Source organism: Danio rerio, chromosome 25 (assembly GCF_049306965.1).
Source record: "Danio rerio strain Tuebingen ecotype United States chromosome 25, GRCz12tu, whole genome shotgun sequence".
In the NCBI taxonomy this organism is placed as follows: Eukaryota; Metazoa; Chordata; class Actinopteri; order Cypriniformes; family Danionidae; genus Danio; species Danio rerio.
This window is the reverse complement of record NC_133200.1, coordinates 3,693,338-3,717,500: the sequence shown is the minus strand read 5'-3', so window position 1 is coordinate 3,717,500 and position 24,163 is coordinate 3,693,338. Positions and strand designations below refer to the sequence as shown.

At 37.0% G+C, this 24,163-nt stretch overlaps 1 protein-coding gene across 2 annotated transcripts in view; it reads left to right on the top strand.

Annotated features, from left to right (window-relative positions):
• Nucleotides 1-24,163, top strand: part of epx (eosinophil peroxidase) — a 42,199-nt gene that overhangs the window by 9,178 nt on the left and 8,858 nt on the right. Inside the window, exons 1-11 of one of the 2 annotated variants that reach the window (XM_068217432.2) lie at nucleotides 1,605-1,832; nucleotides 2,137-2,503; nucleotides 3,524-3,684; nucleotides 4,194-4,452; nucleotides 5,176-5,346; nucleotides 10,825-11,062; nucleotides 11,244-11,449; nucleotides 13,243-13,407; nucleotides 13,719-13,802; nucleotides 23,362-23,464; nucleotides 23,545-23,612. In XM_068217432.2, coding sequence (XP_068073533.2) covers nucleotides 2,176-2,503; nucleotides 3,524-3,684; nucleotides 4,194-4,452; nucleotides 5,176-5,346; nucleotides 10,825-11,062; nucleotides 11,244-11,449; nucleotides 13,243-13,407; nucleotides 13,719-13,802; nucleotides 23,362-23,464; nucleotides 23,545-23,602 — 1,773 coding nt within the window. In that variant the 5' untranslated portion in view covers nucleotides 1,605-1,832; nucleotides 2,137-2,175 and the 3' untranslated portion in view covers nucleotides 23,603-23,612. Of the gene's footprint in view, nucleotides 1-1,604; nucleotides 1,833-2,136; nucleotides 2,504-3,523; nucleotides 3,685-4,193; nucleotides 4,453-5,175; nucleotides 5,347-10,824; nucleotides 11,063-11,243; nucleotides 11,450-13,242; nucleotides 13,408-13,718; nucleotides 13,803-23,361; nucleotides 23,465-23,544; nucleotides 23,613-24,163 lie in introns of those variants that run through there. The other variant, XM_073942523.1, reaches the window with a different exon arrangement.

Genomic DNA, 24,163 nt, shown 5'->3' with positions numbered 1-24,163 from the left:
AATTTTACATTAATTTTAATTGCTTTTATAATATATAAATAATATTACTTTATTTATATAAAATATTTATTTTTATTTTTGCAATTAAAAGAAAATGTATAATTTAATGAAAAACATTTGCAACATTAATTGTTTTGTGTGCAATTTCTGTTATATTAGTACCATTTATATATACATACATACATACATACAGTGCTCAGCATATATAAGTACACCCCTCACAAATCTTTTAAATTCATAGTTTTAATAGGAAGTTTTACAATATTAGATTTGTGCATATATATATTAGATTAGTCAGTACTGAAGCCAAATCTCGAGCTTATCTAACATAATAACTTACGATAACGCTCCAAAAACTATTACAGCCAAATTTATATGTAATTTATAATTTACAAATTTAAAAAAAGAGGAAAACTCCAGAGAAACAAAAAAAATTACAATTTAGTTGAAATTGTTTAGGTTGTAATTTTGTTTTGCAATATTTTGCTTGAATTTAATTGTATTATCTTTCAATTTCTAAATATGTGTGGTGACTAAAATATTATTTTAATAAATTTATCTGTTTAATAAATCTGTTTAGTTTAAATGCACCAGAATACATTGCCTATATTTACTGAGAAATGGATAAAATATTCATTTTCAAAATGGGGTGTACTCAATTATGCTGAGCACTGTATATACATTTAAAGTCAGAATAATTAGCCCCCTGAATTACTAGCCCCCCTGTTTATTTTTCCCCCAATTTCTGTTTAACAGAGAGCAGATTTCTTCAACACTTTTCTAAACATAATAGTTTTAATAACTCATCTCTAATAACTGATTTATTTTCTCTTTGCCATGATGACAGTAAATAATATTAGACTAGATATTCTTCAAGACACTTCTATACAGCTTAAAGTGACATTTAAAGGCTGAACTAAGTTAATTAGGTATGGAAGCATATGAGTAGCATAATTCAATTCAAAATGTAATATGCAAAATGGCAATGCAATATGTTAAATGGCAATGTATTTCTGTATTTGAATTTGCATTTTCCAAGACATATGAGTAATGTTTGGTGCAGAATGAAAATGTAAATTAAATTACATTGTTTGCATTTCTCATTTCAAACACTGTTTTAATATGTAAATTGTATCCACATTTTAAAGCTTTATAAGTAGCAAAATTAAATTGAAAATGCTATACACAAACTGAATTTGATGTGAATAAAGTACAAGCAGAAACTGTAGCAAAATGATCATTTGAATGTTATTTGTCCTAAATGCATTTACACTCGCGTCTAGGAAACGCAGGATTACATTTTCAGCATAACAGCATGGGATGTGTGTAGCAAAATTAATTTTGAAATGTAATATGCAAAACGATAATGCAATATGTAAAAGGCAGTGTATTTCTGTATTTCAGTTAGCATTTTCCAAGACATATGTGCAATGTTTGCTGCAGAATGAAAATGAAAATGAAAAAAACATAATGCATTTTCATTTAACACATCGCGATGAATGAAAGCCGATTTGAAATTGAAAATGCATTCTGGCCTGGCCACGCCCACAGACGGCCACCGTTGCTGCCAGGCGGGTTTTAGGTTATGTCGTCACAGCTGCCGCGAGGACTATTTGGGACATTTGGCAGCATAAACATGGCGAAGTCTGTTCCTCAGCGGCTTCGTGAAGCTGCACGAGCCCTCGAGCTTGAACTGGGAAATACTTTAGAAAACCAATCACCTCCTAGCTCAGTAAACTTGGCTTAAGGTTTGATATTCGCGCACGCAGTTTTAGGGATCATCTGCAAAAAAAGTTTTAGGGAGCACTGACACACCCTGCTTCCCCATACAGGTGTGTGTGGGGGGAGGGGTTATGTGTGTTTGCCTGTGTCTGTGTGTTTTTATGTGTGTGCATGTTTTTGTTTGTGTGTGTGCATGTGTTTGTGTGTTTCGTGAGCATGTGTGTGTATGTGTGTGCAATAGTGTTGTCAAAAGGACTGATAACCCACACCCAATCCTTATTTTCCCAATAATTCCCTGTCCTGAAGTCAGTGAATCCGCTCATACTCCAGCACTGTATTAAACTGCGGGAAAGCAAAATCATATCATATCTAAATAATTAAATGCTTTAGTCAACCTCTTCTCCTCCTGTTCAGATCCCGCTGTCGGACCCTCGCTCACACACTCAGTCCTGCATGGCGTTTTTCCGCTCTGCCCCGAGCTGCAGTTCTCCTCTCGGCCAGCGGGAGCAGCTGAACGCCATCACTGCCTTCGTGGACTCCAGCATGGTTTACGGGAGTTCAGATGCTCTGGCCCTCAGCTTGAGGAATCTCTCGTCTCCTCTTGGCCTCCTGGCTGTTAATCAGTTTCATTCGGATGAAGGGTTCGACTTTATGCCTTTCCTGAACCGCACGCAGCCTCAGCTCGACCCCTGCGGCCCACGCCAGCACTCAGACCACACCAGTGCACCACAGCAGAAAAACAACATCTCCATGGGGAACGCGTCCTTCTGCTTCCAAGCAGGTTGAAGACAACAATATTAATTTATTACTTTTTTTAAAAATAATTTTATATTTGCAATTAAAATTATATTTAATTAGCATATTAGTTATCATTATTTTAATTAAATACAAACAATAATATTTATGAAATAAAATCAATAGTTTAAACAATTAAACTACAATATTTCTTTATTTATAATTAACAGTAAATATATTTTTTGTTCACTCTTTTTTCCCAGACTACTTTCTTTTTCATCAAATGTGCACAAGCTTTCTTTTCTTTTATTTATTAATTATTTTATTTATTTTATTGTTGTGGTATTGTATAATGTATATATTGAACATAGGTGTATTTTATATTATATTTTATTTTATTTTATTTTATTATTGTATATTATATTATATTATATTTTATTTTATTTTATTACACTTTTTTTTGGATGGGGGTGCAAGAGATGTATAAAGTCACACAACTATAATATGTAAATATAATAGATTTAAAAATAAAATACAATGGTGTATAGTTTATACACTTATACACATTATTTAAACATAAAAAATATTTTTCACCCAATTGGCTAATTTGTTATTATTTTTCAAAGTAATTATGAAATATTATTTTATTAGCAATAATTAAATAAATCTAATGGTTACAAATGATTTATTTACAAAAAATATTGAAATACATAAATTATGTAAATAATACATTACATTAATTATATATATAATAAAAATGAAATGCTATTAAATAATAAAATTAATTTTATTTTTGTCCTTTTCCATTTATAAAATAACAATTTAATGTATTATCTTTATCCTAAACTCTTATATTAAGGGCTGTGGAGAGATGCTGGTGATACAAAATAAATTCATAAACAAGAATACATAATTTATTTTTTCAGTATATTTATTTATTTATAATTATTTGAGAATAAACATTGAGTAACATAATGTGAGAGCAGCAGTTTTTTTTTATTTACTAGCCACTTGTCTAGTATGTAAGTTGACTATATGATGAACTGTTTTTGTGGGCGTGTCTTAGGTGACTCTCGAGCCAATGAGCACTTGGGAATGATCGCTCTACACACACTCTTTCTGAGAGAACACAACCGATTGGCTGAGGAGCTCCACAGGATCAACCCTCATTGGAGCCCGGACACACTGTACCAGGAGGCCAGGAAAATACTGGGAGCCGTCCACCAGGTAATACTTCAAATAAAATAAAATTAAACTAATTAAATAAATAATTAAATAATAATTAAATAATTAAATAAATTGTCCATTTCTTAGTGAATATAGATCATATTTTGGTTTATTTATAACAAAACAGTTTTATTAAGCTGCTGTATAAATTTAAAATCCTTTTTTGTTGTAATTCAAAGATAATACATTTAGAATCAAACAGAATATTGCAAAAAAAACTAAATTATTTCAGCTAAAATAATTCATTTTATTGTTTATTTTCATTAATCCTCGTTATTAAAATTGTATTTAATATTTTTTTTCCCTAACATTAATTTGCATGTAGTCATTTTTGCGCTGTGATTTTATGTTGTTTTGTTAGATTAGCTCCAAATTTGGCTTTGATTGTGACTTTTAATTTATTTATTTTTTATTATAAAATATAATAATATATATAATCCTATTGAATTAATTTAATTAAAAAAAAAAGATCTGTTTCTGCATCTGACTTGTTGTATGTTGTTTGACAGATCTTGACGTGGGATCACTATCTGCCACACGTCCTGGGCCGCAGTGCAAACCAGATTCTCATGCCGGCGTATAAAGGTTACGACCCCGCTGCTGACCCGAGCATCTCCAACATCTTCTCCACCGCTGCTTTTAGATTCGCGCATGTAACCGTGCATCCGGTGGTGAACCGACTCGGACCTGATTACCGGTTGAGCCCTGCACACCCGGCTCTGCCATTGCACCACTCTTTATTTTCATCCTGGAGGGTGGTGAAAGAGGGTGAGAAGATTAACTTGCATATATTGAATCTGATGTGTTTATCATAATACAAGCCTTTAAATGACACCTATTATGCAAAAGTCACTTTTATAAGGGATTTGAACACAGTTGTGTGGTTATAGTGATTATAGCCATTCTCTAATGGTAAAAAATGTATTAATTCTATTTTTTATAATCATACTTGATAAAAACAGTCTGCAGAAACACGGATTGACATTCTCCTTTGTACGTGTCATCAGAGGGGGAAAGCCCCACCCACTAGTGGTCATCTCTCCCTCATTAGCATAGGACGTTAGTCTTGTTTTTGAATCTGCCACTATGCTGACACACAGGCATTTGTAGCTCCGCCCTCTTCTGAAAAGAGCACAATCTCATTTGCATTTAAAGCGACAGTCACCAAAACACCACAATTAGAATCTTAAAGGGTCAGTTTCAGAGAGTTATACAACATTATTTGTGTGCTTTTTTGGCTTCAAACTTCACATACACACTCCAGGGACATCAGAGACTTATTTTACATCTTGTAAAAAGGGATGTAATAGGTCCCTCCTTAGCTTTCATCTTAATACTAGCCGTAAAATGAGAGCTTAGACCTTATTTTACATTACAAATTCTCTAAAGATGTGGTTTGAATATGCAAATGAGACTACATTGTTAAACCCTCTAGTAGTAATGTCAGAAGGCAGCTGAGATTCTGACGCATGTGACTGTTTGCCTGTGCAGGAGGTATTGATCCAGTGCTGCGTGGTTTACTGGTGTCTCCGGCTAAACTGCAGACGGCGGATCAGATGATGGTGGAGGAGCTGACCGAAAGACTTTTCCAGGCTCAGGGAGGCCTGCCGCTCGACCTCGCTGCGCTAAACCTGCAGAGAGGACGAGACCACGGCCTGCAAGGTGATTCGTTTATTGATTGATTGACTGATTTATTTATTTGTTTATCTATTTATTTCACTTGTTTACTTATTTGTTTCTTATTTATTTTTGTTTGTTTGTTTATATATACAGTTGAAGTCAGAATTATTATCCTCCCTGAATTATTAGCGCCCCTGTTTATTTTTTTCACCAATCTCTGTTTAATGGAGGGAAGATTGTTTCAGCACATTTCTAATCATAATAGTTTTAAAAAATTATTTCTAATAACTGATTTATTTTATCTTTGCCATGATGACAGTAAATAATATTTTACTGATATTTTTCAAGACACTTCTATACAGCTTAAAGTGACATTTAAAGGTTTAACTAGGGTAATTAGGTTAACTAGGCAGGTTAGGGTAATTAGGCAAGTTATTGTATAACGATGGTTTGTTCCGTAGATTATCGGAAAAAAATTAGCTTAAAGGGGCTAATAATTTTGTCCCAAAAATGTTTTTAAAAAAATGAATAACTGCATTTATTCTAGCTGAAATAAAACAAATAAGACTTACTCCAGCAGAAAAAATATTATCAGACATACTGTGAAAATTTCCTTGCTGTGTTAAAAATCATTTAGGAAATATTTTATATTTTATATATTTTATAATATTTAATATTTTATAAAAGAAAATCAAAAGGGCGCTAATAATTCTGACTTTAACTGTATATATATATATATATATATATATATATATATATATATATATATATATGTATGTATATATATATATATATATATATATATATATATATATATATATATATATATATATATATATATATATATATATAAGCAAACCTGACTCGCTTACTGTAACTGTCCTTATTTATAATCATTATTTTATTATTTTGTAATATAATACTGTAATACTAATTTTACAGTTTAGTGATGGGAAGTTCGAATCATTTTACTGACTCGGATCTTTGAGTCTCGTTCGTCGAGATGAACGAATCTTTTTTCGAGTTATTTAGTTTAATTTGCCAAAATATTATTAAAATGTTACGTATTGCTTCCAAGTGTGCCGCAAGCCCACGTTTGAGTGAAGGTTTCGGCCGTTAGATTGCCCCCTGAGGGCTGGCTGCAGTAAAAGTCATAAAGCCCGCCTCCTCCGTGTTAATGAAGGAGACTTGAGCCCAAATAAAAAAAAATATTACACTTGCAATAAAATGTCCCGAAAGATAGTTCTGGTCGATTAAGGCGCTGGTTATTGTGCTGAAATAGGTGCAGATCTTCATTTTTGTAAACAGTTTGTTTTTAGCAGTAATTTAATGCTGGGCGTGTCATCGTGATTGACAGCTGTGATTGACAGTTTCTCAAAGCGCGGCGTCTGAGCTTCGGCAGGAGACTGAAGTAGACTGAAATGTTATTATTCGATTTCTGTGTTATTTTACCATGACAAAATGAGTTCAGCAGTAAACTATAGTTTCTGACATACATGATCCTGGTGGAACACTGTTTATTCGCTAAGTTCAGGGCTTTTTTCGGGCTTTATTAGTTTGCTGATACACGCCTAGCCACCCAGATAGCAAAACACAGTTCCGGCTAGATTCTCGCCTGCCGGAGACTTATCTCTTAGAGCTCAGACTGACTAATGTTACCTCTGCTGGACCTACTCCGGATGCCTGGACTCACTACCCAATTCCAGCCCGAGTCAATCGAGCCAGATGCGGCGGCCAAGCGAGCCGGCGCTGCCGCATGCGAGCCGGAATCAGCCCGCGACGCCGCGAGTAAGTTATGCGCTGCGGCCTGGAGCTGGCGCGATTGAATATATAAAACCCTCATATTTGTTAACGTTATTACATCCATTTGTGTTGATATGACAGCAAACGCATGCTGAGAAGTTCGGGGGGCGTAGTTGATTTTACATAAAGCGTTCGATTGGAAGCTCGACTCTGCTCATTTTCGCAGCTCCTCCTCTGGCTCCATCAGACAATCCTTCTGCGCATGTCTGGCTCCAATTTCAGCAGTCTTTTGCGACAGTTTGTGCCCGTCAAGCAGGCGTTTTGCCCTCAAGGCGTTCAATGGGAAAAAGGGCTGTCGCGTCGTCCATATTTTTTACAGTCATTGATTGCTTCCAAACACATCTACAACTAGCCCAAGGTTGATCACACGACAAATAAGTCATAAATAGAATACTGTAAGAAGGAGAAAATAATAATTCAATGTTTACCTGCTCTTTTGTCGATGAAGGCATTGTTGTCTCTTTGCTCAGCTCACCTCTTCATGTCTTCAAATGTCAGTGGTTCGTTCACGTCACACTGACAGTCACATATAATCTTAACCAATGTACACAGTCTGAGCCGAAAAGAGCCATGACTAGTTCACCTTTCGAGTCTTCTGGTTTTTGAGTCGTTCGTTCATCACGTGACAGAATGTAAAGAGACATGACTCTCGGATCAAATAAACGGATCAAATCTCAAAATGCATACTACTGGCTTCTGTCTTTTAGATAATGAACAACTCAGATTGAGGACTTAAAAGATGAACAGATCAAAATCCTTTTCCGGCTCTAAACGCATATGATTGGCTTCTGCCTTTCACGTGTTGAATAAACGACTCAACTGAGGACTCGAAATGAACGGATCAAATCTTTTTCCGGCTCTAAATGCATATGATTGGCTAGGCTTTAGTCTTTCGCGTGATGAACGAAGGACTCATGAATGAACTAATCTTCTCCCGCACTACACAACGTGCGCATGAGCGAATGAATGAATCACTTAGTTATTTCGAGTCATTCGTTCTTTTATCACACAGCGTGAAAGAAAGCATAAGAGATGAGTTATTTAATAAATCAAATTGTCTTTGGGAACCGTTTTGTAATATACGATGCTGCAGACATTAGAAACATGAACACTGTTTAATTGTTGTTTATTGTTTTATTATATTTTTTTCCAGAAAAGCTTTATAACAAAACGGATTACTTTTAAATCACAATAAAAAATGCAAATAAAAGGAAATCAAAATAGTGCACATCAAGCTAGGCTTTTTACAAATGAAAACAAATAAGCTTTAAATTAAATAACACGCTTGTGCCATAAAAGCTTTATATGAAACAGGGCAACTCTTCCCAATAGATGTTTTTTAAGAAACAGCAATTTAAGTGAAAAATAATTCAAATGAAAAAATACAAAAGCCACAGAGCCTAATGAGCTTAACAAATTGACTTTAGAATTTTAAAACAACAGTGCACAACAAGCCTGGCTTTTTTAAATAATTAGAATTAAATACGCTTTAAATCAACACTCTGGCTTTACTTGTTGGACTTGGCTTAAGGTTTGTTAGCATTCAAAAACACAAGCTCTGAACCTTTGATAGGCTGAGTCTGTTTCTTCTTTCTGATGATTTGAAGTGCTTCTTTTGTCATTACTTGTTGGTCGCAGGATAAAAGCTTTTGCTAAATGAGTAAATGCAAATGCAATCTTTCTTTATACAAATATTAGACCAATACATAAAGTCTGCATAGAAAAACATAAAACAAAAAAATAGGGTAAAAATTAACAAATTACAAATCACTTGTAATTGTAGAATCTGATTAATTTATCATATAGCCTAGCTTAGTGTTTGTTTTCTGATAGCAAGGCAGTGAATAGACAAACAATATATATATATTTTAAAAGCATGGTTCCGTCAGCGCCAATAGCCTTGTGGTTAAGTGTGCCAACAGATAGCACCCGAGTTCGATTCCCGGCTTGAGGTCCTTTGCCGACCCTTCCCCTCTCTACTGTCCTTTCCAAATAAAGAAAACCCCTAAAAAAATTATTTAATAAAAAAAAGCATGGTTTCATTTATTTGTAAAACAACAAAAAATAAAACCACATATCCATTAGAAAAAAAAGTAACAACAACTTAGTGACAATAGGACAGACCTTTTTCATTTAAAAAAAATGCTTTTTAGGTACACATTGTTTGATGATTTCATGAAAAGTCTCAAATATAATCCATGATGCAACAAAAATTCAGTTTTTCATAAGTATTACTGACTGAGGTTCTCGTTGCTGTCTACAGTGGAGCTACAGTTTAAGATCAGAAATGCACATAATACTACTACTACTACTAATTATAATACTAATAATAATATAAAAATAATTAATTTAATTTCATTTTCTTGTCGGCTTAGTCCTTTTATTTATCTGGGGTTGCCACAGCAGAATGAACCACCAACTTCCAGCCGCAACCCATTTCTTGAAAACATCCACACACACATCCACACACACGCTCATACACTACGGACAATTTAGCCTACCCAATTCCCCTGTACCACAGTGGGGAAACCGAAGCACCCGGAGGAAACCCACGCGAAGGCAGGGAGAACATGCAAACTCCACACAGCAACGCCAACTGAGCCGAGGTTCAAACCAGCAACCCAGCGACCTTCTTGCTGTACCTACTGTGCCATTGCCTCGCCTTCATAATAATAATATTAATAGTAATAATAATATTATAATTAATGATTATGATGCACCCATTTCTAAAGAGAATTTGGAACCATTTACTAATTTCTACACCCAATTCTGCTGTAGTGTCAAGTCAAGTAAGTAAGAAGGAAAGACGAATGACTTCAATCCGATAGAGCAGTGGTTCTCAAACCTTTTTTTTTATCAAGTACCACCTCAGAAAAAATTGTCTCTCCAAGTACCACCATATGACCAGTATTGAAATACAGTAGCGTAGTAGACCCAATTAGGCAGCTACAGCTCTGCACAGTTTAAAAACATGGCAGATTAATTACTATTGTTAATAATATTTATTATAATCAGCCACTTTAAACCTTATAAATTGTTTAAACATTATCACTGTACCGTGCTTAAATGTAAAAAAAAAAATAATAATAATAATTTGTCAACCTTTAAATTAAAATGTGCTTTTTAAAATTTCTTTAGTAATTATAGGCTACTGTTCTTAAAAAGGTAAAAAAAACTCTGTCCTGTACTTAAATGTAAAGTGTTAACCTATAGTATCCTATTCATCAAAGCCCGGAAATGCAGCTTGGACCTCATAAATGTAGGCTGTATGTCATCATATTTATAAACAAACCATTTTTGATCATTTTTAAATATATATTGCATGTACATATGACATATTGGATTACTCTGCGCACCGCTAGAAGGTAGACCACGTACCACTTGTGGTACATGTACCACAGTTTGAGAACCACTGCGATAGAGGACTTGAGAAATGAACGGATCAAATGTCTTTCCGGCTCTGAACGCATATGATTGGCTTGCCCTTCCGTGAAGAACGACTCAAAAGACTTGAAAAATGAACGGTCACCTGCACAAATGCGCGGATGAACGAATCACTCCCTGAGAGGACTCGTAGTTCCCGAGTCATATTGAAGATTCATTCAAAATGAACGAATTGTTTAAGAACGACCCATCACGAATCAGAACACCGCTCGAAATCAGAATTGAGGACCGGAATTGTTTATGAAGTATTATAGCTATTTATTTCTGCATTAGGTTACAGTGTGTGGCGTGAGCTCTGTGGTCTGCCTGCGCCGGTGAACGAGTCTGCTTTATCAGGGATTTTGGGTAACACTGCTCTGGCCAGGAAGCTGCTGGATCTGTATGGAGTTGCTGAGAATATAGACGTGTGGGTCGGGGCCATTGCGGAGCCGGCTCTGCCTGGGGGCCGCGTGGGGCCGCTGCTGGCCTGCCTTATAGCCAGACAGTTCAGAGGCCTGAGAGACGGAGACCGGTGAGTGGACCACATACTGACCCACACGCTGACCTACACATTGACTCACACGCTGACCCACTGATTGACTCACACACTGATCCACATGCTGACCCACATTCTGACCCCCAATTAAATACTGGATTACATGCCAAGCAATATCCTAATGTGTCCTGATATGCTGAAGTGTTGATTGTTTCAGCTTCTGGTGGCAGAATGAAGGAGTGTTCAGCTCGGGTCAGAGAGACGCTCTCCGCTCCACTTCTCTTTCCCGGATCATCTGTGAAAACACACGCATCCAGCAGGTTCCCCTCGACCCTTTCACAAACACAATGCGTGCTGAAGAGCTGCTGTCCTGCTCCAACATCCAGCTTTTTAACCTCTCGGCCTGGACTGAGCCGGACTCGGGTACTGACTGACCTCACAATACATACTAGATGTACAAAAATAGTACTTTAAATAATAGTCAAAATTACTGATTAAATTTAACTGATGGATCTGACAACCTATTATGGTTATTTACAAATGTATTTTAATTAAATAGCATTTAAAAAAATAAATAAATACAATATATATTTTTTGTTAAAATAAATTAAGAATATATATTAAAATATAATAGTTAAAGAAAAAATATTAAAGGAAATAAAATGAAACTGATTAATCAAAAAATGTAAGTAAATTGTAAAAAATAAATAATAAAAAAGTAATAATTACATTAAAACAAATTATAGATATATATATAAATTAGGTAATAAAATATATTCAAATTTTAACTACTGATACCCATTTTATTTTATTTTTATTATATATTATATTATTAAACTGATCAATCTCACACTATTTTAGGTATTTAAACAATGTAATTTAATTTAATTGTTTAATTTAAAAATAATAATAATAATTTAAAAATACAATAATATTTATTTTAATAAGTATGGATATATATTTAAATAAGTAGTAAAAAATATTAGGATTTGGACTACTGATATTCAGTTTATTGATTTTTATTTTTAATTTTTAAATAATATTTGAATAAAGTAAATGAAATAAAAGGATGAATCTGTCAGCCTTTTATAGTTATTTAAAATAAATTATAAAACTTTGAAATTGTATCATTTAATTTTGATAAAAAATTAAATTGATAAAATTAAATGTAAAAAATTATTTAAAATAAATTACTTAAATACAAGTGATTTATATAAATTCATTTAAAATTTAATTGTATTATATTTTGGATTGACCCATCTGATTTCCAGTTAATTGATTTTATTTGGATTTTTTTTTTCTTAATGTTTTTATCTGATTCAATTCATCTTTATTTGTATAGCGCTTTTACAATGTAGATGTGTCAAAGCAGCTTCACATAGAAGATTATAGTGAATTGAAACCGTGTAGTTCAGTTTTCAGAGTTTAGGTTCAGTTTAGATTAGTTCAGTTCAGTGTGGTTTAATATTCACTGCAGAGAGCTCAAACACTGAAGAGTAATCCAACCATGCGCAGCTCTACAGATCCCAAACCAAGCAAGCCAGTGGCGACATCGGCAAGGAAAAAACTTTACCAATCGTCAAAAGTGAAGAATGAAAAACCTCGAGAGAAACCAGGCTAAGTTAGGCACGACCATTTCTCCTCTTGCCAAATGTTTTGTGCAGAGCTGCAGTCTAGGCGCCGGAGAATGCTGGACCTCAGCGAAGACTCGTCTGTCCCTGGAGCTTCACAGTCTCATCCCTCCCCCATGACCACCACAGCAGCTGCTCAGGATACGGCCTGGTCCAGGATTATGGATGCCTTGTGATCATCTCTTCACAAGTCTTGGATCGCATCAGTGGCGCAGCATAATCTCTGGGGGCTTTAGTATCCCCAGGGGGAAATAGAGAATAAAGAGAATAATTAGCGTAGCTGCAGTTCATAGTGTATATAAACAAGATGAGTGGGGCACATTCATGTATCATACCGCTAAGTCATGCACAGAGTGTGTGCTTTACTAATATTATCGGTCTTTAATCTAGTTATGAACTGAGAGAGTGTGTCTTGGCCTCGGAGATTATCAGGAAGGCTATTCCAGAGTTTAGGAGCCATAAATGAGAATGCTTGACCTCCTTTACTCGACTTTGCTATTCTAGGTACTACCAGAAGCCGTGAGTTTTGAGATCTTAAAGATTCTGATCTAGTCCTGGTGTGCTGTTTATCTGTGTTGTTTTCAGACCCAGTATGTGGTGCGGTGCCGCGGTTGACTCTGGGTTTCTCTGTCCTCTGTGGCTCTGCTGTGTTTTATCAGTGTCCTGCTGGATTCCTGCTAATCGGAGCCACACACGTCACCTGTGACCCACAAACACACCACTGGAGCCCACAAACACCCACCTGCCAAGGTGTGATACGATTTAACATGATTTAATTTATGTTACTAAATGTAAAATAGCATCAGATTAACTGGTAAATTTGTATCATTAAATTATTTTTAATACTAAATTAATTCAAGATAGTAAATAATAACAATTATGTTATTGGTTAGTTTAATTTAATTTTGAAACATCACATGTAGAATAATACATAGCATTAAACAGTAAGTAGTAATGACTAAATACGAATTAGTTTTTATTTAATTAAATTGCAGTCAAAATGGGTTTAAAAAATGCACCCCCAGTTTATTACGCCAATGTTTTCATAAATGTTATTTCAGATATCGATGAATGTTCCACTGATTCGGCCGTCTGTCCTCCACACCTGCAGTGCTTCAACACACCTGGAGGATATACCTGTACAGGTGAGCAGCTTCTACCACACCCATCACCTGCTGTTTCCTCAATCATCGCATGTTAATCACTGTCGAGTTCTTATGGGTTACACACACCAGTATCTGCTTCTAACTCGAAAGAGCTTCAGCCAATAACAGGGGACACAGGGAACAACTCCAAAGCTTTTCAGCTTTTGTATTTTAACTTTCAGTTTGCCCAATAATACAATATTGTAGCGCTTGAACAGTAGTAGCGATACCAGTAGCAGCGATAGCAATAGGTTGATAACCTTAGAAAAGGAACAAAATATATAAAATATACATTATTCGCAATACTGACTTAAACAAACACAATGTAATATAAATAAAGACAGTTCCTTCACAAATTTTGTCTCAGCATTATTAATTTGCATATTAAAATAATACTTCTTAATATTAATGCAAGCATTTCACTTTACATAAACTATTTACATAAATGAACAGCATGATTAACTTAATATTGTGCACAAAGTATTATAATGCACAAAATAATGAACTACAGTGCAACAAAATAGCAGCTGTCTTTTATATTGCACATATATTATGAATAAGGCAATGCATGTGGCAGTCCTTGTAATTAGAAAAAGTCAATTCTCATACCATCAGTGTCCCTGAGATGACCAAGTGCTGATGTGCCTTCCCTTCCTTACACACTGCAGCTTAAAACTTTCTGCATGCAATCGTGAAAGTTTATTAATGCAGCGATCGCGTTCTTCAGCTTTCACAGCGCGTCTGCATGCATGCACTTGCCATGTGAGTTTTTTTTCTTTCCGCATTCACTCGGCACTTCCCGTATCTCTTCGGCAAGTTCCGTAACTCCTCGGCAAGCTCCGTCAGCCAATTGCTTCCGCCAAACACTTTCAGTTTCGTTAGTTCCGCCTAATTCCTCCATGCATTGATTCGTATGAAGTCCAAATTCGCGATTTGACTTTACACCTCCCACTTGAACTACTGGTTCTTTGAACCCAAGTTGTTCACAGAATTTAGTGCGTGTTTAGTGCTGTTCCTCTATAGGTATTAAGACAACTAAACGTCTTACGTCTCTGTGGAGGATAGTTGCAGGGATTCTGTCAGTCAACTTTTTGGTTGTGACTTTGGCTTTAGCAGGCTTTACGTTTGAGACTGGGTAGCTTGTGAAGACTTTAACATTCACATCTCTGACAATACCTTTGTCATCAGCATTGACTTGGATGACTCTGGCCAACTTGTACTGACTCCTCAGTGCATTTTGGTCTGCTAACCAGACGACATCTCCAACAGCAACATTCCTTTCCTTGGTGTGCCATTTGTTTCTTACAAACAAGTTTGGCCCTGCTAACTGACTCCATTTCCTCCAGAATTTGTTAACTTCTCCTTGGATGACTTTTAATCTTTTATAAGGATAGCCAACAAAATCAAAGTCACCTGGGTCTCCCTTTGGTCCAGATCTTCCTAACAGGAGAGAGTTGGGAGTGACATATTCTACACAATCCTCTCTGCTCTGCGTCCTTGCATCAATAGGCCTCTCATTAGCCAGGTTAGCTGCCATATAAAGGAATGTTTGAAATTCGCTCCAAGTGAAAACACCATCACCTCCCAAGTTGTGAAGGGCTCGCTTTACTATGCGAACAGCGGCCTCTGCTGCTCCGTTCCTGTGAGGAGAACTTGCAGGATGGATCTTCCAAACCCATTCAGTTCCGTGTTTAGTAGCTTCTGCCTCTAGCTCAGATGTTTCTAACTTGTCCAGGAACTTGTAGAGTTCTGTGAGAGCAGGTTTAACTCCTATAAAATTTGAGCCGGGGTCGGACCATAATTTTCTTGGATGACCCCTCAAAGCCGTGAATCTTTGGTAGGCTAGCATAAACCCTTCAGCAGATTGGTCACTCACAATGTCAGTGTGTATCGCTCTAGATGCCATACAGCAGTAAACGATTCCCCAAACTTTGAGATGTACTCGCTTCCTCACTTCATCCTTTACTATGTATGGTCCAAACAGGTCTAAAGTTGTGTATTCAAAGGGTGCTGCTGGTTCTGTCCTTTCAGGAGGAAGGTCTGCCATGATTTGCTCACATCTCTTTGCTCTTGCCTTCCTGCAGATCACACAGCTGTCTACAACTTTCTTGGCTAGTCTCCGACCTTTAATCACCCACGCCTTTCTCCTCATTCTTAGAAGTGTCCCTGCTACCTCCTCATGATTTGCACTGTGGGCTTCTCGGGCTAATAACATGGACACCCATGCACTACAAGGTAATATTGGGACTGCAATCTTTTCTTCATTAAAGATCTGTATTCTTCCACCACAAACCAAGAGTCCTGAATTTTCTCTATACACAGCCAGTCTGCTAAGTGTAGTGTCGGGAAAAGTCACACCCTGTTGAGCAGCTAGAAAGAGTTCTTTCAGAATATACTCTTCCTCTTTCACAGTCAGCATGGTTTGTTTGATCTTGTTTTGCAACACTTCTTTTCTTTTTCTCTCATTTGAGTCCTGATCCCTGAATCCTAGATACTTCTTTACAGCACGCCAAACCCAGCCGATGACTCTGACTAGCTTGGTTAAATTGCTGTATTTTTCCTCATCCACTAGTTTCTTAATAATTAAGTCACGAGGTGTTCCTTTTGGTAAGTTTGGTCTTTTTCCATCTTCACCAGAGTCAGAAACAACATTGATTGAATCACCAAGGATTGAAACTTCAGGAATTCCTTTACCTGCTTCTGCCAGGTCCCTCTTTGTTTGAGATCTTGTCAGAACTGCTGAGAATGTTTTCCGTTGAAGTCTGTTAACATTCTCCTTGGCATCAGCAGCAACCTCAGCAGCTGATTTCTTTGGCCACTCCTCTACTGAATATCTGAGGAATTGTGGTCCCTCCTGCCATTCGGACTCTTCAGCAAGATCTTCAGGAGTGCCTCCTCTAGTAATGATGTCAGCGATATTGAAATCCCCTGGTATCCACCACCAGTCACTTACTGATCCAGACTTTTGGATTTCTCCAACTCTATTTGCAAAGAAAGTTTGGTAGCCATAGCTATCACGTTGAATGGCCCCCAGCACCGTTTGACTGTCTACCAGGTGAAACCAGCGCTCCACTTCCATCCGCCCATGCTTTTCAAAGTACTTCCTGAGTCGTGCAGCAAAAACTGCACCGCAGATTTCAGCCTTCACAGCATCTCCTTTCTGGTCTAGTGGTGTTAGTTTTGCTTTAGATTCAACTAGTCTGACGTCTATCCCCTGGTCTGTATTCCATCTTAGGTACAATACAGCTCCATATGTTTTATCACTACCATCTGAGAAAGTGATTCCCCAGGGTTTTCCTTTCCAGCCAGGAGGTGTAAGACTTCTGTGGAACTTGACCTGATTAAGCTGCACATATTCCTCAAATAATCTGATAGCTTCTTCCCTGAGGTTTTCAGAAAGTGGCATGTCCCATGTCTCACGGGTTAGACTCCCCTTTCCTGTCTCTTGGAAAGCTTTCCTGACAAGTATTGCACCCTTCTGTTTGGCAGGAGTGACAAGACCAACTGGGTCATAGAGGCCAGCAACTTGGCTTAACAGGTGCCTTCTGGTCAAAGGGTTTGGTGTTCTCAGTCTCACCTCACTTTTTAAGAGGTTCTGACCCGTTCTCATTTTCTTCTTTCTTACTGAGAAATTAATGGAAGCCATGATGTACAGCTTATCCTCCTCTACCAAGTACCCTGTGCCCAAAGCCTTGTTGTCTTCATCTCGTAGCTGGTTTGGTAGTATGATTGTTTTAGATTGAGAGATTGATTCTTTTGGAACTTGACTTGGATCAACCACTTCATTCCTCCCACTTTGCTCCGACCGAACCCATGGTTTCAGTGCAAATCCGCCAGCTGCTAGAATCTCCTCTAGCCCATTTGTTATCTCTTTCAGTCTCTCCTGGCTATTATGGGATGTAAGGATGTCATCCACATAACTGTCCTCCTCAAGGACTCTGCACTCTTCTTTTAAATGAGCAAACTTTGCCAGCCTAGCTGTCTCACGCATAGCTAACTGTGCAATGCATCCAGCAGGACGATCTCCAATGTTAACTCTAGTGATAGCGTACTCACTTATTTCTTCGTCTTGAGTGTCTCTCCAGAGAAATCTGTGAAGATGAACCTCACGCTCTTCCAGCCACACTGAATTGTACATCTTTTTTATGTCTCCAAGAGCAGCAAATACTCCCTTCCTGAATCTTAGCAAGACAGCTCTGATTGGGTTGAGTACATCTGGTCCTTTTAACAGAAGATCATTCATGCTTAGCCCTTTGAATTTCTGACTACTGTTCCAGACAAGTCGCACTGGAGTGGTAGTTGAATGCGGATTTGGTGCTACCAGGTGACTAACATACCAAACAGGTCCCTTCCATTCCTCAATTACTTGTTTAGTAAGCTTTGTTGCTGCACCCCTTTTCACCATGTCATGGACTTGAGCTGCATAAATGTCCTGCCATTCTGGTACCTTTTTCAGTTGCTTTTCTGTTCTGAGGAAAGCAGCTTCTACTCCACTTCTGTTGTAAGGAAGTGTAGCTGGGTCCTGAATCCATGGATACTTTGTATCCCAGTGTGGAGCTGTGCTGTGGGTATCCATTTCAACATATGTGAGACCCTCTCTTATAATCTCCAGTTCTCTTTCTTCTGCTAGGGTCATCTCCTTCCCTCCAGGCTGACAGTTTCCACAGCGACATCCTCCACATTTTGGCTCACAAGCTGTGCCAATACTATCCCATTTCCACCAGTCAATAAACTCTCTGTTGCTTGATAGTGAACTTCTTGGGCTCTTTCCTTCTTTGACAATATCAGTAATTGCTGGTCCTTCTGCTTTTTCTATGATTTCTTCATACCTGGCTGCAGCTGTTCTCATGGACCGAGCAAAATGTGTTTTGGACTCGTATGCAGCCATATCCACCACTTCAAACAAATCAGGGTGTGCTCCAGCCACTGTTTTCCCCAGCGGGCTGTCCCACAGGACAAGATCCCCAACAATCTTCACTCTTTGTGGAGCGAGTCTGCCCTCTCGGTGACTGATGAGGAGATCTATTTTTCCTGGTCTTTTCAGTTCTTCTAATTCCACCTCTGGAAAGAATTCTCTAAGTTTCTCTTGACTTACGATTCTATGAACTTTGGCAATTTCTTCCAAACCATAGCAGATCAACTGATGAGCCTTCACTGTTCCCTCAGAAGTTTTGACTCTAATCCTGAGAAGGTATCTATTTGTGCTTACTCTGATCGCCATCTTGCCAACTCCATGAACCACTAGAGTGATTTTTTCACCTCTCAGCTTAAGTCTTTCAGCAGCTTCATGGGTGATATAGTTTGTATCAGAAGCCAGATCTATCAAAGCGCCAATCTTCTGTCCTGCATTCGTGGTTACTTCCATCAGCATCATGATAACAGGAAGCTCCTTTAATCCACTTTTACTGACCAATCCCTGCTGGTCATTTCCTGAGCAGTTTATCATCTTAACTTTGTTGGTGAATGCTTTTTTGCATTTCTCAGCCAATTCTGGAGAAAGTTCAGCCAGGAAATGTTCCTGCTCTGCAGTCAATCCACTTCCTTTTCTACTATCTTTACTGATGGTTTTCCCTTCATTCAGGTTCTTGAGGTCCCATTTTGGACAGAGGAAGTAATGGTGGTCTGAGAAGTCTCCTTTTTTGCAATCTTTGAAATCTGCAAAGGTAGTTATCACTGCACCTGCTGTCATCCTCATGAACTCCCAAGCACTTTTTGCATGCTCCTAGTTTCCTGATGATAGATTTCTTCTCTGTCAGCTTCAAGTCTTTAAATTTTCTGCAGAAGAAAATCCTGTCTCTATGTTTCTCTGCCCCACACACAATGCAACCAGCTTCTGTGGAGTCTTTCTTTGTCGTTCTAGTAAAAGCATAATTCTTTTCAAATTTTCTTTCTGGCTTTTCCACTCTTTCTGAGATCCTAAGTTGTTCCAGCCTTTCAAGCACTTCTTCCTGTTTCTGAAGGAATTGTAACAGCTCATCAAAGTGTTTGTCTGGTGTGATGTTATTTGCAGGATCTGTCATATATACGAGCCATTCTCTTTTCAAGAGTTCAGGTAACTTGCTTTCGATGGATTTTATCACAAGAGGATTCTTCATTGCTCCAACGTTTCCAAGATCTGTGAGATCAGCCAAGGCTTTTTCCACCATTTGGATTAATTCTATTACCCTTCTTGGTTGGTTTCCTCTCAAAGCTGGCATTTTCTCTAGTTCCTCTACAATTTCCATGGCAATTGTAATTTTGTTACCGTATCGGTTGTCTAATACCCTGAATATGTCATCAGCAGTGTTGTAGGAAGACAATCTGAGCTCTTTTGCGATTCTGTCATCCACGCTATCCACTAACTGAATCTTTTTCACTTCAACAGACCCAGTGGGCTCACCTTGCTTCTGGAGATTTTCCCAGTCTCTCTTCCAACGATAGTAATCTCTCTTATTACCAGTGAATTTAGGTAGACTTGTTGGTTTAATTTTTACCACTGGCATGATCTGTCCTGCAGGTACCATTATGTTTGGATTGTTTGTCATACTCGTGTCTAATGCTTGCGTATCTTCAGCAGCTCTTCGGGCCCAAGCGAATTCAGCTTTTCTTGATTCAAGCTCATTGCTACACTCTTTCAGTTTGCGAACATGACTTTCAAGATCCTTTCTCTCAGGTGCTGGAATCCATCTTTCCCATTTTAGCAAAGTTACAGTTGCCTCTTTCACCAGTCTCATCGAGAGCTCCAGTTGCACTTCATAACTTTCATATCCAGCGCCATCAACAGGCATAGCGGCTGTGCGATCGCAGGCTTTTTCAGCTGCTGAAATTGTGGTTAACACATCACTTTGTCCATATCTTTGCCAGAGATTATCTTGTACTATCTCAGTTACTTCGTCAAACTTTGCATTACATTCTTCCACAGCTTTCTTAAAGTCAGCTTCTTGCTGTGCTGAAAGTTGTACCTCTGCACCATCTTCTGTAGCTTCAATCTCTGCTATTAATCCAGCTTTATAGTCATCATTAGTTTCAAACACTTTTCTTGCTCCAGAAGAAAACTTTCTGCATGCAATCGTGAAAGTTTATTAATGCAGCGATCGCGTTCTTCAGCTTTCACAGCGCGTCTGCATGCATGCACTTGCCATGTGAGTTTTTTTTCTTTCCGCATTCACTCGGCACTTCCCGTATCTCCTCGGCAAGTTCCGTAACTCCTCGGCAAGCTCCGTCAGCCAATTGCTTCCGCCAAACACTTTCAGTTTCGTTAGTTCCGCCTAATTCCTCCATGCATTGATTCGTATGAAGTCCAAATTCGCGATTTGACTTTACAATCACATTAATGAGCTGTGATCGGTCATATTCAGAAGCTGTAGCGACGCACACATATTCACGCATATTAATGAGCTGTAATTTGTTACATATTCAGAAGTTGCCGCTCCACTTGCATATTAATCAAATTAATGAGCTTTGATCTGTTACATATTTACATTTTGATGGCACTAATGAGCTGTAATTTGTTAGATAATCAGAAACTGTAGCTCCGCCCATCATATTAATCACATTAATAAGCTTTTATCAGTTAATAATCATAACACATTATTGAATATTAATTATATTAATGAGCTATAAGTAGTTATTCAGGAACTGTAGCTTCGCCCCCTCACATTAACGGATATTAATTAGCTTTAATCTGTTACATATTCAGAAGTTTTAGCTCTGCTTGCATATTAATCACACTCATGAGCTATACAGTTACATATTTACATATTAATCACACTAATGACCTGTAATTTGTTAGATATTCAGAAACTGTAGCTCCGCCCTCATATTAATCACATTAATAAGCTTTTATCAGTGAATTAATCACGTATTAATCACATTTATGAGCTGTGATGTTATATATTTTCTTAAACCGAAGCTCCGCCCACATAATAATCACATTAATGAGATGTAATCACAATATTAGCTGAAATCTGTTACATATTCCCATATTAATTACACTAATGAGCTGAAATTTCTTACATATTCAGAAGCTGTAGCTCCGCCCCCACACAAGAATGCATATTAATTACATTAATAATTTGTAATTTGTACATTCAAAAGCTGCTGCTCTACTCAGACATTAAGGAATATTAATTTTATTAATAAGCTATAATTACTTATTCAGGAACTGTAGCTTCGCCCCCACACATTAACGCATATTAATTAGCTTTAATCTGTTACATATTTAGTAGTTTCAGCTCTGCTTGCATATTAATCGCACTAATGAGCTGTACAGTTACATATTAACATATTAATCACACGAATGAGCTGTGAGGGTATATTATCAGAAACCGTAGCTCCGCCCACATAATAATCACATTGAGTTGTAATTACATTAATTAGCTTAAATCTGTTACATATTAACATCTTAACACTAATGCACACTAATGAGCTGTAATTTGTTACATATTCAGAAGCTGTAGCTCCACCCACACATGAATGCATATTAATCACATCAATAAGTTGCAATTGGTACATGTTTAAAAGCTGCAGTTCTAATCACACATTAATGCATATTAATTGTATTAATGAGCAGCAATTTGTTATTCAGGGGCTGTAGCTTCTCCCCCCCCCCCCCCCCCCACATTAATGCATATTAATTAGCTTTAATCTGTTACATGTTCAGAAGCTTCCGTTATTCTTGCATATTAATCACACTAATGAGCTGTGAAGTTACATATTCACATATTAATTTCACTAATGAGCTGTAATTTGTTACATATTCAAAAACTGTAGCTTCGCCCACACATTAATGCATATTAAATACATTAATGAGCTATAATTTGTTTGATATTTAGAAACTATAGTTCCACCCACACAATAATGCATAGTTTGCAGCTTCGTTTGCATATTAATCACACTAATGAACTGTGATTTCACATGTTAATCACACTAATATGATGTTAAGTTACATATTTGCATATTAATCACACTAATGAGCTGTAAAATTACATATTCGCATATTAATCACACTAATGAGCTGTAAAGTTACCTATTCGCGTATTAATCACACTAATGAGCTGTAAAGTTACCTATTCGCGTATTAATCACACTTATGAGCTGTAATTTGTTACATATTCAGAAGCTACAACTGCATACACATTAATGCATATTAAATACATTAATGAGCTGTAATTTGTTAGTTATTACAAAACCATATAGCTCCACCCACACATTAATGAATATTAATAAGTTGTAATCTGTTAAATATTCAGAAGCTTCAACACCATTTGCATATTAATCACTCTAATGAACTGTGATGTGACATATTAATCACACTAATGAGCTGTAATTTGTTACATATTCACATATTAATTACACTAATGAGCTGTAAATTGTTACATATTCAGAAGCTGCAGCTCTGCATACACATTAATGCAAATTAAATACATTAACGAGCTGTAATTTGTTAGATATTCTGGAATCGTAGCTCCACCCACACATTAATGAATATTAATTATTTGCAATCTGTTAAATATTCAGAAGCTTCAGCTCCTTTTGCATATTAATCACATTAATGAGCTGTGATCTGTTAAATATTCAGAAGCTGCAGCTCCGCCCCTCTCCGCCTCCTCCATTGCTGGATCAGTGATGTCAGTCTTGGGGGGCGTGGCTTTGATCATGCTCCTCCTCTTCTGCTATCAGAGGTCTGTCAGAAACCACTAACACTGTTGTCTAACATGCGGTAAAACACACAGTATTCACACTTTACATGTCGATCCTGCAGATTTATCCTGAGGAAAGCCGATCCACCGAAGCCTGATTGCTGTCAGAGGACGAGCTGAGGGAAAACTGGTTTGTTTATACATGTTCAGTGTTCTGGTTTCACAAGCACAGTCTGGAAACGCATGAAGGCACAACATTTTTAACATTTCTCACAGTGTCCCTGCCCTTCAGAAGGCTTTTGTCTGTGTTAAATCTGCTGTCATGAGACGTCACATCAGCTGATGCTCAGAAAAACTGACGCTTTGTTTGTACACTTATTTTTACACGTTTGTACATGCATTTGTGAATTTGTACACATATTTCGACTGGAATATTTATGCTGAGGACATTAGCCCTACTGTAAAATATGAATTCTTTTTAAAGCAATAGTTTTAATAACTCATTTCTAATAATTGATTTCTTTTGTGTTTGCCATAATGACAGTAAATAATATTAGACTAGATTTTCTTCAAGACACTTTACTGATTCTGTAGCCAAAAAAATAAAACTCTTAAGTAGGATCATAATATTGACCTTAGCAGTTAAAACAAATCTTATATAAAAAAAATAGTCAAATAATATAATATGAAAGAAAGATAATATGAAATACAGGGATTTTTTCCTTGCTCTGTTAAATAGCA